General features: G+C 39.5%; 4 protein-coding genes across 4 annotated transcripts; 3 read left to right on the top strand and 1 right to left on the bottom strand.

Annotated features, from left to right (window-relative positions):
- Nucleotides 1-188: 188 nt before the first annotated feature.
- CBG16916 lies at nucleotides 189-6,988 on the top strand (the record flags this gene model as incomplete). The annotated part of the gene is made up of 25 exons (XM_045240062.1): nucleotides 189-249; nucleotides 410-639; nucleotides 689-799; nucleotides 858-2,035; nucleotides 2,085-2,322; nucleotides 2,367-2,809; nucleotides 2,855-2,954; nucleotides 3,018-3,234; nucleotides 3,281-3,510; nucleotides 3,565-3,682; nucleotides 3,811-4,163; nucleotides 4,208-4,406; nucleotides 4,453-4,522; nucleotides 4,577-4,703; nucleotides 4,757-4,915; nucleotides 4,964-5,144; nucleotides 5,192-5,297; nucleotides 5,343-5,588; nucleotides 5,648-5,867; nucleotides 5,915-6,016; nucleotides 6,066-6,166; nucleotides 6,218-6,401; nucleotides 6,450-6,569; nucleotides 6,616-6,737; nucleotides 6,784-6,988. The coding sequence occupies 25 exons, from the start codon at nucleotides 189-191 to the stop codon at nucleotides 6,986-6,988; spliced, it is 5,421 nt and encodes a 1,806-aa protein (XP_045096087.1).
- A 4,581-nt stretch (nucleotides 6,989-11,569) lies between these two features.
- CBG27851 lies at nucleotides 11,570-12,371 on the top strand (the record flags this gene model as incomplete). The annotated part of the gene is made up of 2 exons (XM_045240061.1): nucleotides 11,570-12,008; nucleotides 12,067-12,371. 2 exons carry the CDS (start codon nucleotides 11,570-11,572, stop codon nucleotides 12,369-12,371), a joined length of 744 nt encoding a protein of 247 aa, XP_045099922.1.
- Nucleotides 12,372-16,159: 3,788 nt separating this feature from the next.
- Nucleotides 16,160-16,207, bottom strand: CBG27850 (the record flags this gene model as incomplete). The annotated part of the gene is made up of 1 exon (XM_045240060.1): nucleotides 16,160-16,207. The coding sequence occupies one exon, from the start codon at nucleotides 16,205-16,207 to the stop codon at nucleotides 16,160-16,162; it is 48 nt and encodes a 15-aa protein (XP_045099921.1).
- A 104-nt stretch (nucleotides 16,208-16,311) lies between these two features.
- Cbr-nhr-25 lies at nucleotides 16,312-20,749 on the top strand (the record flags this gene model as incomplete). Its single annotated transcript, XM_045240059.1, has 10 exons — nucleotides 16,312-16,428; nucleotides 16,709-16,741; nucleotides 16,859-16,967; nucleotides 17,942-18,116; nucleotides 18,168-18,292; nucleotides 18,347-18,622; nucleotides 18,669-18,940; nucleotides 19,277-19,395; nucleotides 19,822-20,073; nucleotides 20,539-20,749. The coding sequence occupies 10 exons, from the start codon at nucleotides 16,312-16,314 to the stop codon at nucleotides 20,747-20,749; spliced, it is 1,689 nt and encodes a 562-aa protein (XP_045096086.1).
- Nucleotides 20,750-22,554: the final 1,805 nt, after the last annotated feature.

Here is a 22,554-nt window from a genome sequence, read left to right as displayed (position 1 = left end):
TTTCTTTTTCTAATGTTGTGAATTTTTTCATTATATAGATACTATAGTTTTTTCAATGTTCTCTAAATAAATCGCTCTTATCTTTCTCCACTGATTTTATTCTTTGCGTTTTTCGATTCTTTTTATTTCGATTTTTGTAAAAATGAAACATTTTTCGATATTTCAGGTAAAAATACAGGTTACTACACATGATCACACGGGTTTCACTTCTTCGCCTACGTCATGCGAGGACAATATTGGCTAATTCAGGTGAGAATTTTAACTTTTTTAGGCTCAAAAATGATGATAATATTCCGAAAAAGCGTCATGATGCAAATGCGCTCGAGTGGAATGCCGTGCTATCTGCAAGCAAAACACCTAAATTGACTAAAAACAATTGAAAAAATATGCCAAAAAGGAAATTTTTCAGCCTCAATTAGCTCCAAGACGTCTACATTGACTATCGGAAACGTCAGCGTGCAGCTTCAAGATGCCAAAAATCCGGATTTCGTTCCTGCCTACTATGGATTGTCAGGTCAACCACCACAAGATCTTCTTCCGCACCTCAAATGGCTGATTCAGAAAGATAAACTGAAACAAGACGTTTTCCTTCTAGGTGTCCCTGGAAAAATCCGGCTAGAATTAGTATTGAGATACCTGGTGAGTTTTTCAACGAGTTCTGGATTATAAAACGTTATTTGATTATCAGGAAGCAACAAACAGAGAATTCGAGTACTTACCGATTACCAGAGACACTACAGAAGCAGATATCAAGCAGAGAAGAGAGATTCGAGATGGGACTGCGTACTACACAGACTTGGTGGGTTCTTGGAATTACGAGGACGTTGCAATTAGCTAATTCTTTTCTTTGTTTTCAGTGTGCAGTTCGTGCAGCTTTAGAAGGACGAGTGTTGGTTATTGACGGCGTGGAACGGGCTGAACGGAATGTCCTGCCGATTCTTAACAATCTTCTGGAAAATCGTGAAATGCAGCTGGACGATGGTCGCTTCTTGATGAAACACGACAAGTACGATGAGCTCAAGTCAAAGTACGACAAAACGACGCTAAAGAAAATGGGATTGGAGAGGGTGTCAGAGAACTTCCACATTATCGCTCTCGGTCTTCCAGTCCCAAGATTCACTGGAAACTCTTTAGATCCACCATTCCGAAGCAGATTTCAGTGTAGAAACATCGAAGAGTTGTCTTTCAATACGTTCCTAGAGCAAGCAAAACTTATCGCTCCCAACATCAAAGAGTCGGAACTCAACGACTTGATATCTGTGGTTTATGCATACAATTCGGAGGCGTCGACGACAAAACCAAGAATTGCCACATCGGTTGTGGAGAACACGCTGAAAATTTGGAATATGAATCCTGGCTACTCAGCTGGTCAAATCGTGGACTACACTTACCCGGCAAAGGAAGTACTATCGGAAAGTGAAAAATATTTGATAGATACGTTCAAAACTAAATTCAAGCTTTCCAATAAGGAGAAAGCGCGCAGTCTGAAAAGCAAGGAAGGAAACACATGGGTTGAGATAAATGAAAAAAAGAATAAAAAGAAAGTAAATCTCAATTTACCAACTGCTCCTCATCCCACCACCTCGACAGCTACTTGGGTTCCTACTAATCATCAAGAAAATCTTCTCGCTGATTTGGCATTGGCATTCTCAAAAGGAGATTTTATTCTCATTGGTCCCAAAGGATCTGGTAAATCCACGGTTCTCGGGGAGCTCTCCAAACGAATCAACTTCAACTACGTCACAATGGTACTGCATCAAGATATGAACACTCGAGAACTAATTCAACGACGTCATATGAAGGAAAACGGAGATACAGTTTGGGAGGACTCGATTCTGGTGGCTGCTGCACGGAATGGAGATGTTTGTGTTCTGGATGGTGTCGAGATGGTCCATCCCAGTGTTATCATGTCGCTGGCACAGCTGGTTTACCATCGAAGATTCGATTTGCTAAACGGAAACCGTTTGATTGGAGAAAAAGAGTTCAAAACTATCATGGAGAGAGATAGGATAGATGAGGCAGCAATGAATCAAAGGTTTGCAAAACAAAAATGTTCAATCACTAAAGAAAAATATGTTTTGCAGAGGCGTTTTCCGAATCCCCTATTCTTTCCGCCTACTATTTGTAGGAGAGTCACAATCTAAAGACCACAAATGGATCAATGAGAATGTACTTTCCCTTCTACCATTCTACACTGTTCCGGAGCTCTCGCTACCTGAACAAGCGAAAATCATCTCGGAAATTACCCATGGGTCAAACACAAAAGCAGTCGACAAACTTATCAAGTTTGTGCAAAAGATTAAAGATTCACATGATTCTGGAGTGAGTTTCCCTTGTTAGTCAAGTTTTTAATTATCGACTTTCAGCTCAAAACTACAGCCACATCTTTGTCACTCCGTCGTCTCATCCACATTGCTAAGCGAGACTTAATGCAGCCAGGCCATCTTCGTGAGCTTGTGGAGAAAGCTGCTCTGTCAAAATTCTTGCCTCAAATCACGAAAGAAACATTCGAGCACGAATTGAAAGCTGCTGACCTCATCAATGACACCACAATTCGTACCAAAGAAGATCAGAAGTATCTTGAAATGATCCGAGCTGCGACTGAAAGAGCTGAAGACGAGGCACTGATTCCGAACGTGTTGTTCCATCACAATAAACAACACGATGAGGTGTTGGAGGACATGGCGAGAGATATGAAGCTGGGAAGTCATCTATTATTGATCGGAAACCAAGGAGTTGGAAAGAATAAGCTCACTGATCGCTTTCTTCACTTGATCAATCGCCCGAGACAATATATGCAGCTTCACAGGTGGGAAAGGTCATCGATTTGAGATTTTATTAACTTTTTTTTCAGAGACACAACTGTGCAGACCCTAACAATGCAGACAGTAGTAGAGAATGGTATCATACGTCACGAAGATAGTGCATTGGTAAAAGCAGCGAGAAGTGGACAGGTAGGCTTTTTCACAATCTTCTTTTTTAATGTTGTGTGCATATTCTAAAAACATTGATTTCAGATTTTGGTAATCGACGAAGCTGACAAGGCACCACTGCACGTCATTGCAATTTTGAAGAGTCTCCTAGATACTGGTAACTTGGTACTTGGTGATGGTCGATCCCTCCGTCCAGCTTCATCGTTCACGGAGGCTGACAAAAAGAATGAAAAGCTGGTAGCAATTCACCCCAACTTCCGAATCATCATGTTAGCCAACAGACCTGGATTCCCATTCTTGGGTAAATAAATTTTTTGAACAATATCATTAAAACTGTTTGGTTTCAGGTAACAATTTGTTCGCTGTTCTCGGTGACCTCTTTGCAATTCACATGATTGACCATCCAGGAAGGCAGAGTGAATTTGAGATGATTCAGAAGTATGGTCCAACGGTTGCCACTGGCACGCTCAACCAATTGCTCACCATTTTCAATGAGTTGCGTGACAAAACAGACCAAGGAATCCTTCAATACCCATATTCAACTAGAGAACTTGTCAATATTGTAAGACATTGCAATGTGAGTTGACACCTGTTACAAAAAGAAAATTTCAATTTCGTTAAAACTTTTCAGGAGTTCCCAAATGACCCGCTACCAGAAGTTTGCCGAAATGTTTTTGATTTCGATTCCTACAGTGAGGACACCATCGCAGTCATCCACGAAGTCTTCCAGAAGCATGGAGTTCCCCTAGGCTAGTCTATTTTTTCTTTAACTTTTTCATAAATATTGTTTCGTTCGATTGTTAGATGCCGCCGGTTTTTGCGAGATAAATGATTAATTTTATGTTTTTTCATCGCATAAAAATGTTTCAAATTTCAGGTGTGACTCGAAAAAACGACAGTGTATCGCTCACAGATAGAATTTCGCTAGGGGAACTGAAAAACCTTGGAAAATGGTCAATGAAATCAGTTAATTTCCCAAAAGAATACGGATTCAAGCCACCAGCACTAATTGATATCGACCCACCAGTTAAATTAAGTTATGTGGAGAAAAAACTTGACAAGCAAAATCTGCGAAGCGGAGTTTTCTCCGAATCACACTGTGTTTGGAAAATTCCAATGGATACAACAAATGTTATCGGAGACGCGATTCGTGTGAACGACGATTTAGTGGTGACAAGTGTGAATCCTCCAAAGCTATTCCATTGTAAAAACTTCATGGATTCTGACGTGGTAAGCCAGAAATATATTGATTTTTTTGAAACCAATTTGTACAGGTAGAAGAAATCAATCTTCAAAGTTTCCTTCCACCTGTCAGCAACATGTATCAACCGGTCATTCGCCTGGCATATCTCGGAGGCGACAATGTTCTGATTCACGAAGAAGAAGCCAACTTCACAGCTGTTGTCAGTTTACCCGATCAAATGGGAACCGTGATACAAAGAAATTCCAGTTTCACCAAAACAATTGGAGCCAGTAAGTTTTAACCTCACAAGTTCCTGTTAAATCATAAAATTTTTAGTGCTGACCGGTTCCAACTATCCATGGAGACTGTCCAACCAAAAATGCAATCACGCTCTGGTTTATGAATGGTAAGCGACTTGTTGATCTTTCTTTTTTCTGAAATCTTATTTTATTTTTTCCAGGGGTGGAAACCAAATGCTCGTCTACACTGATGAGAAACACGGAGTCACAGTTCAACACGGGTCTCTTCCGTTCAAAATCAAACGAGTTTACGCTAATGCGCCTCAAAATTGGACTGTTGTGTCGGAGGTAGTATTTCGGAACCGAATTATTTTCAATTTTCTATTTGAATTGTTTTTCAGGACAATGAAAATTACATTCTCAAATTGGATAACGAAAAATGTCTGCTGGAAAAAATTGATAGCAACGTGGAAACGGGATTTGACTCAATTGCCACAAAACTGAGAGGCAATGAAATGACAATAGTTGCGGATCCATATTACTTCATTAATACAAGAACTGTAAGACTCTGTTTATCTGCACAACTTTTCGAATAAAAAAAATTTCAGGATGGTGACGTGTTTGGAATCCCGCGTAAACCAACTGAAAACTATCTTACAAAACCTGGCTACTACCGTAATATGGAAAAGTGTGCAAATGTTGATGTCTCAAGAGAAGCTATATTTTTGGGTGATACGCTGGTCCGTGCTCTTCCCACTTTTAGAACACCCAAAGAATATATAGATGAAAGTGAGTTTTCGAACATTTTTCGTGATAAATTATTTGTTATTTTTTAGAAATCGACCCGTACCAAACGTCTGGATTTTTGGAAAGCATTGACTTGGCCGCAAGTAAGATCAGCTATGTACCAGTACCACAAAGTGCCAATCCTGTAATGTATGAGTAAGTTAAATGTATATATTTCAAGTGTTCAAATTGATTATCCAGGTCATGGGGTGCGAAAATGTCGAAAGCTCATTTCCAACTTATTCCATGGGATGATGAGAAAGTCATGACTGTAGACATGACAGGGTTCATCAGATCGTTCGAACTGTCCTGGTCTACACTGGGAAAATCATTCGACGACTGGAAACGGATGACCGGTGGATCAGATGACCACAATCTAAGAATGGAGTTTGATAGACAGCCAGATGATGTTGATATGGAAAAACTTGAGGAACCGAAACTCGGAAAGTGAGTGCTCACAAATTTCAACAGGTCCGAACGGAATTTCCGCAACGAAAACTTTCCAGGTTCGATCCCGACAACGCTCCTCATCACGGTGGAAATCAATGGATGGGTGGTACTGGTGGGTACAACACCGCAGGTCTTGGCGGAATTGGTGGTCCGTTCCGACTAGATGCAGGTCATGACGTCCATCAAATGCCAGATTTTGCAAAAGAGCAAGTTCCAAAGCATATATTGAAGAAAGCTAGAGAGATTGCTAAACAAGAGTACGCCAAGAAACTACGGGTGAGTAGAATTTTGAAGTTTATTTAATTTGACTCATAAAGTTTCAGGAAATTAACATGTCAGAACATGATGCAGATGGGTACGAGAAAGTGTGGAAGAGGGTGCAGGTTCCTTCGAAAAAGTTGGCTGCTGTAATTGATCAGCTTGAGGTATGATCTTGCCAATATTTAATTCTTCTATTAAAATTTGCGGCTTCAGGCTAAGAAAAAAGAGCGAGAGTGGACGAAACATCAAACGAGCGGAGATTTGGACGATGGAAAGTTGATTGAAGGTGTTACAGGAGAGCAGAACATCTACAGGTATTTAATTGCATATTGTTTTAATGTATTTGTACTCTTGAATCATTTCAGACGGCGTGTTGACAAAGTTCCCGATCCAGGGGCACCGCAAACAAAACCAAAACGTCTTCGTCTCTGTCTAGATGTTTCTGGATCCATGTACAGATTCAATGGGTACGACCAACGGCTCACAAAGACTATGGAAGCCGCACTGATGACAATGACGGCGTTGGATGGAAAAACAGACAAAGTGCAGGTTCGGTGATTTTTGGTGTCATCTACTAATCCTTGTCATTTTTTTCAGTATGACATTGTTGGACATTCTGGAGACTCGCCCTCTGTGTCCTTTGTCAAAACGGATCAGCACCCAAAAAATAACAAAGATCGTTTAGACGTGTTGAAACGGATGATTGCTCACACACAGGTAACAAAAAAATGTATTCTCAAAATTTTAAACTTTCTGTTCCCAGTATTGTGCTAGCGGTGATAATACAGTAGCAGGTTTGGAATGGGCCGGATGCGAATTGAATGTGAAAAAAGACGATTTCGACGAAACAGTGGTTATCTTGGTGTCCGATGCTAACTTGCGCAGGTAAAACTTTGACCAACAATTCTCACTGAATTTTCTTATTGTTCAGATACAACATCCAACCAAGAAAAGTCAAAGATGTCATGACTCGACGCCCTGGAATCAATTCATTCGTCATTCTCATTGGAAGTCTCAGCAACGAAGCTGACGAGATTCAAAGCCAATTGCCTGCTGGAAAAGCGTTTGTGCTTAAAGACACCTCGGAGTTGCCTAAAATCATGGAAACTATTTTCTCGTCCACCATTGCTCAGTGATTTGTTGTGAAAATTTTATTGGAATTTTATACGATTTCTGTTCATGTATAGTTAGTGCGTAAATGAAGAATTGCTGCATAGTTACGTGAATGCAAACATAAATGTTTTGAAAACATCCATTGCGTAAGAAGAATAGTTCTCTTCTGCGATTACGCCGTAGCGTGTACGGTACCAAGAAAACTTGTTGTCCATAGCAAAAACATGTGAGTCAGCAGCAGGATCTTGCCAAAAATTCTGGATATTTTTTTTTGAAAAAAATTTTGCGTAGTTCTGAAATTTTGGAAGAGTAACGTGACGAATGAAAAAATCAAAATTTCCCATTTTTAAGTAAACTTTCGCAGGTAAATAAGTTTCAGAAGAAAACGTTCAAACACTGATATTTTCAAATGAAATAAAGACATTTCTCACTGACATTCATTAAATATAGATATCATGGTCCGAAGCAAATACGAGCGAGTTTTTTCACAGGATTAGGTACGGTACCGGTCAGACTGATTAAGAAAAGCATGTTTTCAGTAGATTTTTGGTCATTTTGACCATTGTCAGGAGTCTGGAGCTCGGTTGTAAACTTTTCGATCATTTTGAAAAATTAGGAGGATGTAAAACAGACCTATATGAAAAACTTTGCATTCACAGAATTTCTCGAGAACTCTTAGTTTTTCAGATATTTTCTCATTTCTGAAAGATATTTCTTTTTTTGCCCATTTTTGTATTTAAACGTTGAAAAACTGGTGCCTTTCCGAAATCGGCAAACAGCCAAAAAATGTGGATTCTTCAAAAAATTCTGTGAATGTCTAGTTTTTATTCTAGGTCTGTTTTACACCCTCCAAAATTTTCAAAGTGATCGCAAACTTGATAAGCGAGCTTCAATCCCCTGAAAATGGTAAAGTTGTTTTCGTGTTTCATATTGACCGTTTTCAAATATTCCGGTAAGATTATGGTATTTGTTACTGTTTTTCATTGACATGGTCCGAAGGAAATGCAAACTGTGTTTTTTTCAAATAACCAGAGTCGACGTTTTCTATCCTGATCCCTTCCAATATTATTCCCGGGCGCCATTGGTGATCACTCGATCCCCTCCTACAACTTCTTTTTGTTATGATCCATTTCTCAGACTCGTGACTCGTGACAATAGTCATCTCACCCATTCACCCCTGTCGTTCCCCTTCCTTCTAATAGATTTCACCTTCAGAACAGACCACTGGATATTGTAATTAAAATCGCTCAGAAATCGAATCGTTGAAATATGCAGATAAATAAGCAGGGATGACGCCAGTGGTTTCTCCGCGAAAGTTTTTTGTCATACTGTGTTTTTTCTCTTCCCACACACGGCTCCGTCAACTAGCAATTGTCTTCGGATAACCTTGGGAAGTCATACCATCAAACGAAAGTCCGCGGATGGGATGGGGACCGCATAAAAAACCACCACCGACTTGTTCCACGTTTTTTTTGCATAAGTTTCTCCTAGCCAAAATTTTTCACATCCATCATTTCGGTTTCTTCCACCCCAAGGCCACAATGTGTGGTTTTTTGTGTACGTCGGCAAAACAAAAACCGGTGGACCTTAACAAAAAAGTAAATAGATGGTTTCGATTCCTGAGAAAAATCCGCGGAAAAAAAGGAAATAGCAAAAAAAGCGGTTTTTATCCCTTTCCGTTTCTTATGCAACACTAGACACAATATATTTTTTCTGTTTATTTTATCCATTTGAAACTGTGAAAACGTTTTCTTCTAACATCATTTTTCTTAATATCTAAACTAGTTTTTTTTTCTGTATTGCAGTGAAGAAATCTGACAAAAAAAGGAGAAAAAATTCAAAATGGCACCATCTGTTGCACAAGATGAAAGGAGGTGAAGAGAGATTCGTGGCAGTAGATTGGAACACTAGACGATAATGAAAGAAGACGAGATAAAGAAAGAAAAGAAAACCAGAATGCTTGCACTTTATGCTTCTGCCTGTCTACATTTTTTCTCCTTTTTTCACACCTGGTTTTGGGTTTCAGGACAGAGATTAAGAGCTGAGATTCAGATATCGTCCAAGATAAACGTTGCAAAGATCGAAGCACTTGAAGTTTTCATCTTATCTGGACCACCCATTAATTTTCCGAACATTATCATCTTTGCAAATCCGACAAATCCTGAAGAGAAACAGATATTTTTCAAAGTTTCACAAGACATACATATTTACCAAAGGGACTAACACAAGAGCAATTATAATTAGTATGAAAAATAGGCCAATTACACTATTCAGGCTCATTCTACCATAAACCTCAACTCCGTGGGTGGTGAACTTTGCAAACACAGACACATCTCATGTACACGTAATTACAGTAACCGGACATGTTGTCAAGTTTTAAATGACGGATTAGGAATCTCGACGCGTTGCGCAACACGAATAATGAGGTATCGAAAATGGAATGTTCGATTACACGTGTTCGATCTTGTTGATTTACAGTTGGTTTCCAGATGTTATCGGGGTGTGGATAGATGGTACTGGTGGATAGACCCTATTGCGTGGTTTGGGTTTATGGGAAAAATTATATGAGCTACTGCAAGAGTGATGTGTCATGACGTGGAAGACTGTAAACTAAAGAGGAAAATACATGTGATTTACAGCCAGGACACCAAGTCATATAATCAATACTGCTCAATTTGGGCGTTCCATTTGACTAAACTTCTCCTTCTCAAAATAATCCTAGTTTTGCGCGGCAATATTAACTGAAATTTGAGGCTGTTTTTTTGAATATCTTTTTTATTATGAGATTTTTCAAATTCTGAACTTTTTGAAATTTCATTTTTAACAATATTGATACTGTGCCAGTCAATAAAGTATACCAAAACGTATTTTCAAATTATTTCGACAATTTTTAGGATTCTGCTGCTCGGTTCCTAAGTTTAGCCGAGTTTAGTTTTCACTCTGAACATTTTGGAAAGTATAAAACAAAACTAGATCGAAAACTTTGTATTTGCAGCATTTATCAAAACTTTCTAGTTTTTCTAGATTTTTGCCAATTTCTGAAAGGCACCTTTTTCTTGTTTTTATCGAAAAACAAGCCAAACAAAGATCTTTTATTTCTATCAGAAAACGGGAAAAATCCAAAGAAAAGGATCTTCAAAGTTATCGAAAACATGACGAGCGAGTTCAAAACTCGTGAAACGGGAAAACTCGTGAAACGGGTGAAAATTAATGGGTGGTCCAGATAAGATGAAAACTTCAAGTGCTTCGATCTTTGCAACGTTTATCTTGGACGATATCTGAATCTCAACATAAAAAGACGTTATTGTATATCTTAACGTTCCATTACAGTTTCTCCAACTCAGAAACTATCCATATCCGTTCTCGTCTCTTTCTTGAAAATTCCCCGAATTTTCCCTACCAACCCGAGGAACAGGAACCTCCCTTCTTCCCTACATTAGCATTTTTCCACAGGATTGCGACACAAGAAACACGCAACACTGAGGGCATTCAAGTTAAATCACAATTTAGAACTTTCTCCATGCGATTTTCATTTTTCCCATTCCTCTCCCACCACCATTTTCCACCGACAGCTTCACTTTTTTGTCTCCCCACGGTTACAGGAAAAAAAAAGCGAAGCTTCTCGTTTTTTCTTTCGTTTTTCTTTTCTTTTTTTTTGCTGCCATCCGCGCGCATCTCATCGAATTATACTGGATCGTTCGGGCAAAAAAGGAAAAAGGCTTGAAAGACAGAAGTGGAGGGAGACTGTAGAAGAGACAAAAAACCGAAGAGGAGGTGTGGGGAGGTGGAAGACGTTGGGAATAAAAAAAAAGAGAAAGCAGAACAACGAGAAAACTTGCGATTTTTGTCTATGGCGAAGGCGGTAGTCGCACTTTGCATCGTTTTTTTCAACAAAGCTTCTGCCATTAATGCAATCCCACACTTCCTGGGTAGTCGTCTGGGAGCTTCTTCAAATTTTGGCGCGCTAGGATTCCAGCTGCGTTAGTTTGGAATACCGTAAAACAACATTTCAGTTGAGTCACGCTGGAATCTGTCTACAGTATATTTCGATGTTTTTTTTCGTAAAGTTTGTCTATCATTGGCGTATTGCGTTTTCTACAGTATCTTTTGATTCTCAGTTCTAATGGCTTCATGTTTCATTTCTACAGTATTTTTTGGTTCTTAGTTTTATAAAGTTGGCTTTGATACCACGTCTAAATTGGATCTATCATTGATAATTGGGAAAGCTAGAAAGCTGAGCAGTTTTTAATCTCGAAATTCCAGTTTTTTTTTGTCTAAATATTCCTCATTTTCTTTAGAGAGCATCTTTTATCAGTTTGATATCATCTCTTGAATCTTATCGTGCAGTTATATCAGATATAGGTAAACGATTATCGTTTTTGGAAGCTTTTAGTAATAGCTGCGGGACATGGTGTTTCTTCTTTGTTGGACTGTCAGGGTACACGTGACTTCGTCCGCCTGGTACCCTCCCGACATGTGTTTGCAAGCTAACTTATTCGCTCTTCGACCATAACAAAAATACGTATTTCTTCAGTCAATTTGCTTGGTCAACTATTTATTTGAATCTAGAACTTCGTCCACTCGTTTCTAGCTCATATTCCTGAATGGAAGGGGAGCAAAAACAATTTCTATCTGATCTGCCTAAAGGTAACTCATCGAATGATGGAAATTTATTTACTGGTTTCGATTCCAAACACTTGTATTTAGACTCCTCGCCGTTCTCTGAAACGAATATAAAAGTGAAAGAGGAAGATCCATTTCTATTCTATCCGCTCAAAGACAACTCATCAGCGGATGCTGATTTGTCTCCTGGTTGCAGTTACGAACTCTTGAATTTAAAACTCTCACCGTTTTTTGAAACGAATTCAGAGGTGATTGTGGAAAAGCCTTTTCTGTTCGATACGCCAAAAGTCAATTTATCAGAGGATGCTAATTCAATAACTGATGCTGATCCTGGATACGCAAGTTTTGACTTAACGTCATTCTTTCATGGTAATTCAGAGGTGAAAAAGAGAACACCATCTCTTTTGGACTTGCTTAGAGGTAACGTCGAAAGCGGGAAACTCGTTACTCGGTTTTAATTTTTAACTTTTGAATACAGCATACTTGTCACTCCCTCTACCAAAGTCAGAGGTCAAAGAGGAAAATATATTTCTCGAAGGCTTTCCCAGAGATAACTCATCAGATAATGGCGATCTTGAATTTCTCAATGCGGAAACTGAGTCTCAATGTTGTTACAAGGGAAAAAAGGAAAAGCTATCTTTCATCAACTCAACAAGGGATGAAGCAAGTTCTGATGCTTCCTCAGCAATAAAACCTAACTTATCAACTATTACTAACTCAACCACTGATACACTAACAGAGGATAAGAATGTGGAAAGCGAAGCAACATCCGAAGGTGAGTGAAACAAAACAATTGTTCTTATCTCGGTTCATCTCTTCCGCGATGGTAGGTTAAAGAGAAGGAAATACCCGACCTGGTTTGAATTTTGTTTTTGACTTTTCGTTTTTGACGATTTCTTCTTAGCGCATGACGAGTTTCTTGATTTAACAATGGAGATTGTGACTGTAAAGCGGCTAGACGTTTGTGATGATTGGTTATTGAAAATTGGGAATTATGTTCTGATGGGTTCTGGTTATTGTATCTTTTTTGGAAACGAATTGAGCTTGCTTTTCAGTCCCGTGTAACTCTTTTTCTTCTTTAGGAGCGTCGTTCTTTACTTCTCTCGACTTTTCTTAAAACCAATGGAACCAGCTTTAGAAACCAGGTGTTACAGCTTTCATCATCATACCTATCACACACCTTTTAAAATAAACCTGACGCATTCTTAATTTTAAAGGCATCTTTCTTCTCTCGGCAAATGGTTCTAGGCAATATGCCGGTTCTGCCCCAAGCATTGTTAACCTCTTCTTTCCCTCCTTTTTTTCCCTCTCAATTGTCTTTTTCGCCCATTTGCATTCCAAAATGGTTCTTTCAATTTTTATGTGTCTATGTGTATGTGTACCTGAAGAAATTCAAGTCCTGTCGTTGATGTGAAAATGGTAAACTGATCTACCACTACCATAATTTTTTTTATTTCAAGTCTCCTCTGAGAAAACGGTTTTTTTTCTTCACATCAAAAACAGAATTAGTCATATTGCCCTTCACCCCCAGGTGTGGAAAATGGGCGGAGACTGACAGTATTCTATTCTGTCGTTTTCACACGGCGAGAGTGACAGAATATGAAAGTTTGATGGCATCCTGTAGACAGGTTTTTAGAGAAATTGATGAAGTGAAGAAGATTGACAGTGAGACACGAAAAAAACCAAGCCTTTTTTCTATTTCATATTGTTAGGACAAGAGATTTAGAAATCTTTTTTGCAGCGTTTGAAGTGGTTTAGAATATATGAAGTGATGATAGGTTACGATCTTAGCAGAGAATATGTGTTACTTGTATGTGTTCTGTATCATTTGGGGAATCTTTTGATAGTCATTGATAAGCACTCCTTTTTTTGAAACCAGGTTAAGATTAGAAACTTTGATTGATAATTGATGTCACAGTTTATCTCTTCAAGCCCAAGTCAAGTATTGAAGCTGTTATAGAACCTTAGCCAGAATAGGATTGTGCTACTAGAACAAATAGTACGAACTTGAAATTTGTAAAAAAATCGAAAACAATCGCAGATGTAAGTCTAACCTCACGTGCTTCTTCTTCCCTTTTTTTCAACAATTTCTTTTTTCTCACCTCGTCTCCTCTTCTATTTTGCCGCTGTTTCTTGAATCTTTTTGGAATCCTCACCGCTGTGATTGCGTAAAACGTAAGCGGCCGAAGACGACGCAACGCCTAGAAAAAGATAATAGACTAGCATCCATGTAAAAATCCATCCGATGTTGCCGTATGAAGTCTCTTCAATTTCAATATTGCCTCCGTCGTTTTATTCGCGAGGTTCGTTCCTGTCTAACGATCTGCCAAGTTCTTTTTTCGCATTCTTTTCTTCCACGTAATATGTTGCATTCATTTCCTCACACTGTTTTCCTTCCTTCCTGTAGACGTTCTGTCGTTTTTCATCTCTGTATCTCGAATTCTACTCATGTTTTTTTGTTCAACGCCATCTGAAAGGTTTTCAAAATGTTGCCAATCTGAAAATTGGAATTCTTCCAATTTCGTTTTGTTACTTCCAATTTGCGGTCGGTCGATTGTGAGAACTATTTTTTTTTGGGACGCTGTATTATCTTATCACAATAATGATGACTTCGTGTCTCAGACAATGCCCTTCCCTGTTCCATAAGTGATCAAGTTTCGCAACAATCAGTGTGTTTTTATAAGGATATCTAATTAAAAAGGTGTAATGAAGTTTCAGTCAGTAGTTTTTTCTCTGATTTTTCTCTTGCGATTGGTGTTTCATGCCTGTGCCAGTAATGTGGAATATGATTTTCGTTGAAGCTCATTTCTGAATCAAATTGTTCCAATTGATTGTTTCAATTACAGAGCTCAATCTGAAAATTTATTTTCACAAGTTTTTCCCTTCTTTCAATTTATTTTTGATAAGCTATGATTATCGATAATTATGCGGTTTAAAAATTACCGTAAACACTGTAACAAAAGCCCACATTTCAATCTCTTTTCGAACTCAATTATCTCGATTCTCATTAAAAAATTTCAAAATTTTATCAACTGATACAATTTTGATATTACAATATCACAAAAACTTATGTAATTGACAGATTTTTGATAACTCTTTCAGAAATGGAGATAAATGAACTTAAAGTGCAAGTGAAAGGTTGCGTCTCATTTTGGTTTTTACGGTGTGCAGAATTTGAAATCTATAAAAAAGTATTATGGAATTGATTTCAATGCAGTTTTTGAATATCGAACTATCACATTTTTGAAATTTGTTAAATTTTGATTAAGCTTAATTGCACAAGGTTTGTTCCAGAGTAAAAATATTCCGAACCTTATTATACCGGTATTTTTTCTAATACAAACTTAACCAAACCGTGCACTCCGAGTTTAATTATCTAGATTCCAGAAAAAGATTTGAAAATATCTCAACTTATAAAATATTGGTGGTGTTATGGTACATAATTGCACTGTTGACCATCTTTTCATATCTTTCACAGACATAAAAATGATTAAGTTCAATTATAGATTTTGTCTCTCCTTTTCACTTTTTCTGTTTCATAACAATCATCACAACTCCAAAAGTCATTGAAATGGCCTTCTTACAGTAATTCGAAATTCGCGAAAATCACTTTTTGACTTTCGATTCACCGCTTTCTCAGCTCGATCGTCCTTAAAATCAGCCCTTATAAGATTAATTGGTAGACTCCCAGAGAAGAGGTGCTTTTATAGTTGGTATCTCTCTCTCTATTTTTTGATTATCTCGCAATATCTTGAGTGAACCGGCTGGTTGCGTAATCAAAGATAGAGCGAGCGAGATGGGGGCAAGTTTAGCGGGAGATGATGAATCAAGCGGTTGGGTAGGTAATGTAAGTGAATTGACATGATGAAGAGGTAAGATGATTAGAACAATGCAAAGAAAAAAACGGTAAAAATCAACTCTCGCTTCCTTTTTCCCACCACCTGGGGGTAGAGGGACTGATGTGAGACTATAAAAAAATGATCGAGACCACCACTCCACCCTCGACGCCTACTGTGATGCGCATAGAGAACAAGAGACAGAGATTTCAGTTGAAGTTACTAGGAGGTAAAAAAACGAACTGTAGCGGTGCCTGGCACGACCCCCGGTAAAACGCCAGTGAATTGCCATACTCACACGTTGGCTTTCTTTGGTCGCCGTCGTTTTTCTTTTCTTCCGAGACGACGTCTCCTGGTTCTCCCTTTTTTCACCAAATTTTTTTTCTGCCTCCCGATCATCTTACCCTCATCCTCTCTAACCCCACCGACGTTCAGTATTTCAGGCCCCGGTGTCGACCTTCAACTACAACCCGCTTCAATTCAGTCCCCACATATAGGTAGCCGCTGGCGGATTCACTGGTCGAATACGGACGGCGGTGTCTTACGGTATGTATTGGTCCATCACTCTTCAGGTGTGGCAGAAGGAGGAGATAGGGAAACGAGGGAAAAGAAAGAGGGAGGAGTACCATCTCCCTCTTTCCTTCATCCATCCTGCCGTTGGCTCTCTTCGGCCGCCGAAGGGGGAGTGTCGGAGAGAGTAGAGATCCAACCGATCCGCAACCGAACCCCTGACTCTCACTTTTCCGACTCCGCCCACTTTTTTCTTCCCGTATACCATGCCATCGCAGGGAGGTCCATTCCATACCATGTGCCATTCTTACCTTTCATGCTTCCCCTATCACCTACCGTATACCTTTTGCTTATAGTTCTATAATTTCAGAAGACAAATGACCGACGTAGAGAGAATGGTGTTGCGACCAAATCACGAAGGCGAGCAATGTCCAGTGTGTGGGGACAGAGTATCCGGATATCATTATGGCCTTTTAACATGTGAAAGTTGCAAGGTTAGTCTCGAGATCTTCACTTTTCACCGCGGCAAATCTTCCCGCGGAGAAAAAAGTGGGTGGGTAAAATGATAAGGTCATTTGTAGTAAGTGAGAGTCCCGACTCAGGGACATGTTCGAGCCCTTCAAGGACAGCCAATTCTAACCGCCAAAATCATTCACTTGTTGCCATATGACCCTCATCGGAGTGGTCTCTAGTTTTTTCTCTCTTCTTTTATTTTCATTTTTCCATTTTATATGGACATTCATTATTTCCTCTTTAATCTTTCCTATTTTTCAGGGCTTCTTCAAACGCACAGTCCAAAACAAAAAGGTGAGTAAGACTATAGAGGTAGGCGAAGACAACACTACGGGGTTACTGTAGATGTTTATCGCTTCCTTCTCCTTCAAACGTCGTATTTTCAATTAAATGATTTTTTTCAAGTTCCAGCAATATCAATGCTCAGCAGATGCCAACTGTCATGTAGATCGGACGTGCCGGAAACGATGCCCAAGTTGTCGGTTTCAGAAATGTTTAACGATGGGAATGAAAATGGAAGGTAGGTACCGTCCCCCACTAGAGATATCAATCATAAAAGAGTCACCCCACACAAACCGCTAAAGTTGATCCATATCTTGTTTTTGGTCTCTGGGAGCATTACTCGTTCTGTTTCGCCATATAGATTGATGTGATAATGTAGGGTTACAGTGTAGGTTAGGTTCTTATTCTGCCAATCATCCTTTTTGCGCCTTTCCTGACTTCTTCCTCTACCCGATTTGCACTTTAAGACAAGGCCAAAAGCTTGTTCATGTAATCATCGCTTTGACGCGTTTTTATGGATTTCCTACTTTCTCCTTTTCATTTTTTTCTTTCGTCTCATTTTCTTCGCTTCTATTTCGTTTTTGCAATGTCTTCACAAAAACGATATATTGAAGAAAAGATGCAAAATTGGATATGAAACGATGAGAGTGGGAAGAGAAGAATAGAATTGACAGTAGAGGGCTAAAACCGGTCCATGGACCTGGGGGTGGAGGCGCGCGCATCTCAAATGCTGTGTGGCAGGCGCTCTACCATTTCAAATGTAGGCAAAAAAAGGAAACACCTTTGCAAAAAAGGCAACACAAAGTTCCAGGAAGTAAGCATTCATCTTCCGGTATTCGGAAGAGAAACAAGAGGAATCTAAGCACGCAAATAGGTTGTAAAAGTACAATAGGAGCCGGCTCGATAATTAAAGGTGTAAGGGAAGTGTACAGTACCTCCAACGCGCTTTTGTTGGGGAAACATGAAGTGCCGAACACATTCATCGCGGTCTTTTTTCACCCCCAAATGATGAGAGGAGTCCATCTCAATTGCGGGGTGTCGCGATGTTTTGCGGCAAAAATGGCTGCACTTGCCACTTTTCCCTCTTCACTACATCAAATGGGCCGTGTATTGTGTTGTGTATAGTCATCTGTCGGTAAAGGGGTCGCAGATCTGTAAATTGAAGGGGTGAAGGAGTTGAAACAAGGAAGGATAATAACCATGTAATTGCAGCGGTACGTGCCGATAGGATGAGAGGTGGAAGAAACAAGTTTGGCTCGTTTTACAAAAGGGACCGAGCACATCGGTTACAGAGGAATGCAATGAGAGTTACAGTAATACCATCATCTGGTGTCACATCACAACCACAAACATTTTACACACCCGCAGATCATCAAGTTTCGAGCAGGTAACGAGATTTTTAGGAGAAGCTCCTGTGAATAACAGTGATAATTTTCAGTACAACTGACCAAAATACGCACATTCATTATTATGATCAAACAAAAGTAAAAACTGAATTCATCAAGACAGAATATGACGCACATCTTCAAAGCCCAACATTATCTAGCAGCACTAACCAACAAAGTGAGTTTGCCTTTTTCTATTGGCCCGCTTTGTATTAACAGTTAGTGCTTTCAGTTTCCGATTTCATTATGCGCCCAGGATATTTGGTAGATCATCAAGATAGCATTGCAGCACTTCTCAACACCACAAATGAGGATCATCTCATTCGCTTCCCAACCACATACCCACTCGCCGAGGTGAAGCAAGAGCCATTCGACTACAGTGAGCATCACTTTGTACATCATCCACTTCTGGAGTACCAAGGATACACATCCACTGCCAACTACGCTCCAATGATGCCAATTCCAACAGTTACCACCGCTCAATCAGTAGTGACATCCACTTCTTCCAGTGAGTTTTATAATAGCTTATAGAAGTTTGAATGAATAATTTTCAGGCACCACCGGAAGAGTTTCCGAGCCAACCAGAACATCGCCAGTTCTTCCACTGTGCCCAGCACCAACTGAGAAGACAGTAGATCACTTTTACAACAGCAACATGGCTGAGATGTGCAAGACCCTTCCAGATGATTCTCAAATTATCAGAATATTCAATGCCGCTAAGGGAATGAAGGGAGAAGCGCACTCTTTTGCAGTTACCGTAGCCGACGAGAACTTGAAAGTGATTGTCGATTGGGCAAAGAACAACCAATTGTTCGGCAAGCTCCAGGTAAGATAGATATTTTTTGAATCTTTATTTGTCCATTTTCCCATCACCAATGTTTTATCCGCATGTTCTCATCCTCTTTATCCTCTGATCAAATGAGAACCCATAGAGATAAATTGCTCGCTTCCGGAGATCAAAGAGGGCCAATTGCCCTTACAAAAGGAAGCGCACCTCCTGAATAGATACATAAATACAAACACCTTGTCCATTGTTTTCCTTTTACCGACACCCATTATGTACTACTAGTAATTTCCGTATTGTAATTGCACCGCGAACCATCCTGCCACTTAATTCTCAAGTGTGATAAGTAATTCCTCACTAAAGTGCATTTTCTTCCAGTTGGATGATCAAATGAATCTTCTGCAAACATCATGGTCCACTGTACATCTTGTCGATATCACCAATGCGATGATTCACGGAAACCTCAGTCCAACATACAAAATCACGACTGGAGAAGAGTAAGTCAGAGGGGACCGATTTCTTAATGAGTCGATCAACTTTTTGCGCAACATCCCACAACTATAAACAATTCCCTTTGTGCGGTCTCTTCGAGATCACGCTACCAAGATTAAGCGATAAATCTTTGACTCATCTCGATTACTTCCCCCCCCCCCCCTTTTTTTGCCTCTTCGCAACGTTTGGCTGCCGACCTGACGTAATCATTTTCTTGATTCTCGGGACCCCGATAAAATCTACTGTTTGGGGGGCTCATCGTATAATGTGGTTGCGTGTTTTTTTCCCAGCGGCATTTTTGGTTTTTATAACCCAGGATTACCGTTTAAGGCTGGGATTACGTAATTGTTGAGACAGCCGCCGGGATAGTTACTCAAAAGTTCAAGAATGCCTAAAGGAGCAATAAAGAAATAAAGTTTGCCCTTTTGCAGTGTTTCTGTTGGAGCCGTCGCTCTTCTTGGATACCGACTCTATGTGAACACCTGGAACGATATTGTAAACCGATTGAGAAACATGGGATTCACCAAATTCGACTACTGCGCTTTCCGCTTCTTGGCTCTCTTCGACCAATCCATGGATCACTTCCAAGCCGTGTCTGCTGCCAGATCCCGAGTCCTTCAAGCCTGGGCTGAAGTGCGATGCTCATTTGTCTCTGGATTCATGAGTATTTTTGAGGAAATCAGGTAAGCACCGTTAATAAATCGCTTATAATCGTCACGACCTTGGAGACGGTGGGGATTTTATTCATCCTCCTCTCATCAATCTTTTGCATCCAAATTAGCGTCGTGCTGTATAATTAGTGCTCATCATGCCTTCCTTCGTTCCTTCACACCGTAAAACTTGTTGTATACCGGGCCAAAAGACAAAGAATGGGGGGAAGAGAAGCTTTCGAAGGGGAAGAAAAAACTTATAATAGACGGAAGGCTCATTTATTCTGGTTGGATAGGTGCGCGAGGAACGGACAGATTTGACAATATGTAGATGGTATTGTTGCGCAGCAGGTGGCACTAAGAAAAGGGGGATATAGTGAATCTTAAGAATGAGGACTAAACGCACATATGAATAGACAGAAAACAACTTGACTTATGAATATGAATAGAAAAAGAATTAGAGGAATTCATTATTCATAATCTATATTTTTATTCCAGACGACTATCCCACGATGCCGTTCGATATCTATGGAGCCTTCAATCCAACTTCCCAGAGCTTTGGGCTAGCTTGAGGCCGGATACATCTCTTGTGCTGGAAATGATCAAGACATCTGCCACCCGTCCTACTGATGTCACATCAACCGTTCCACACATTTCAGTACCTCTGCAACAAACCACATACGCTCCTGTAGTATATATGACATCTTAACCGGATTGAAAAAAATCAACAAATCATTTATGAAATACCTTTAGTTTGAGAGATCTCGCTCAAAATTTCTGTAACACGGGGTCTGTGCTTTCTAAAGCACATTATCTATATATAAGAGTTCATCATCCCAATTAAATATCTATCACTGTCATTTCTTACCTCACCCATCTATTCAAAAACATTCCCGGCATAATTTGTTTTAATCTGAGATCTACTGAAAATTGTGATTTATTGCGTTGTCCTCGATAATTTTCAGATGTTGTAGTTTGTCATTCATGTGCATTTTCTCTCACTGTCTTTTCCATAATCTCATATCTGCGTTGTTTTGCTTTGTGTTACCTTGTGCCCAAACTAGAATTCAGCTTTTAACTCTTGATCATTGCTCGTCTCATCCACCATCAATCCCGTTTGTTCCGACTTTTCATGTAATTTTTCAAAAATTTGCAAGTTTTCTCTTTTTCTAGGTTTTGATTTCTTTAAAATACTTTTACTAACTCTTTTCCTGAACACTGTCTCACATCCCACGCGACACACTTCCATTCTCTGTCTCTTTCTCTCGTTCCCAAAACTTTAAATTTGTTCTCTTCTGCAAAACGGATAAGTGTTTTACATGCAATTAAGAATATTTGTATTGTACTCTTTATGCCTGAATTCCCAAAACTTTTGTTTTTTGCTGAAATTTTTTATGTGTGATTTTCTTTCATTTATATTGTTTTCTATGTGCAGATGGTATATAAAATTTTCTTAAAACTGAAACCTTTGCACTTTTTGAAAATTTCAGGAATTTCAAAATTATTTACAGAGTTCAAGATTCAGACCAAGAGTTCTTAAACACCTACTTCACAATCTTTGGTCTGGATTCAAATTGTTCTTTATTCTCTACTTGTGCCTAGTCAACTGTACTTTCTTCCACTTTTCTTTAAAAGTACGTACTTGTTTTTTTTTTCGCTCAGCGATTCTGTGGACTTCCCGTTGGACAGTAACCATCTGAAATGTAGAGAGAGGGTTATGTCAATCATCAACGCAAAAAAAGACATCACTATCTTTCCCATTCTCCGTCTCTGACTTTTTTATTGTTCCGACAGAACCTTAAAAAAAGTGTCGTTTCACTTCACTCACCCATTCCTCCCCCAGGTATAGACGCTTCTTTTTTTCCTTCTTCTTCCACCACCCACGGAGATGGAGAGGCCCAACGATTTAGCCGAACTGGTTTTATATGTCTTCGTCTTCTTCTCATTTCTTCTATTTTTTTTGGCTGATCAAAGAAAGAAAGAATGAAAAGAGGTACCCCCCACCCTCACACGCACTGTCGATTCTCTTCAGTTTTTCAACTTGCGCAGACATCATTCTGAAAAAGGGGCAGATGAAGACACAGGGTACGCATAAAAAATCAAGAAAAGCAGTTAGGGTGGAAGACGAGAAAAAATGGAATTGCGCGAAATCGATTATGCTGAAAGGAGATGTTAAGGTACTGTAAAACAAGAACAATGAAATTCTCACAGATGGCACTGAACCAGAAGATTTTATGTCACACGACGTGTCTTAAAAAATTTTGATGCTGACGGGGTGTTGGAAGGGGTTCAAAAGCGTTAGCACAGGTGATTCGCGAACAATCTGTTACGGACGCTCCGCGTTCGCTCGCGGTTGAAATAGGAACCGCATACGGACCGCACGCAAACCGTTTTCAGTAATAGCAGTACATTATTCGAATTGATCCGCATCCTGTCCGTTTGCGAGCTCTCTTTCCGATCCGATTGCGAATCATAACCAAACAGATCCGTTTGCGAATCAAGTGTTTTATCGAG

Source organism: Caenorhabditis briggsae (assembly GCF_000004555.2).
Source record: "Caenorhabditis briggsae complete genome, chrX, whole genome shotgun sequence".
In the NCBI taxonomy this organism is placed as follows: Eukaryota; Metazoa; Nematoda; class Chromadorea; order Rhabditida; family Rhabditidae; genus Caenorhabditis; species Caenorhabditis briggsae.
Note: the sequence above shows the minus strand (reverse complement) of the source record. Positions and strands in the feature narration are given on the sequence as shown.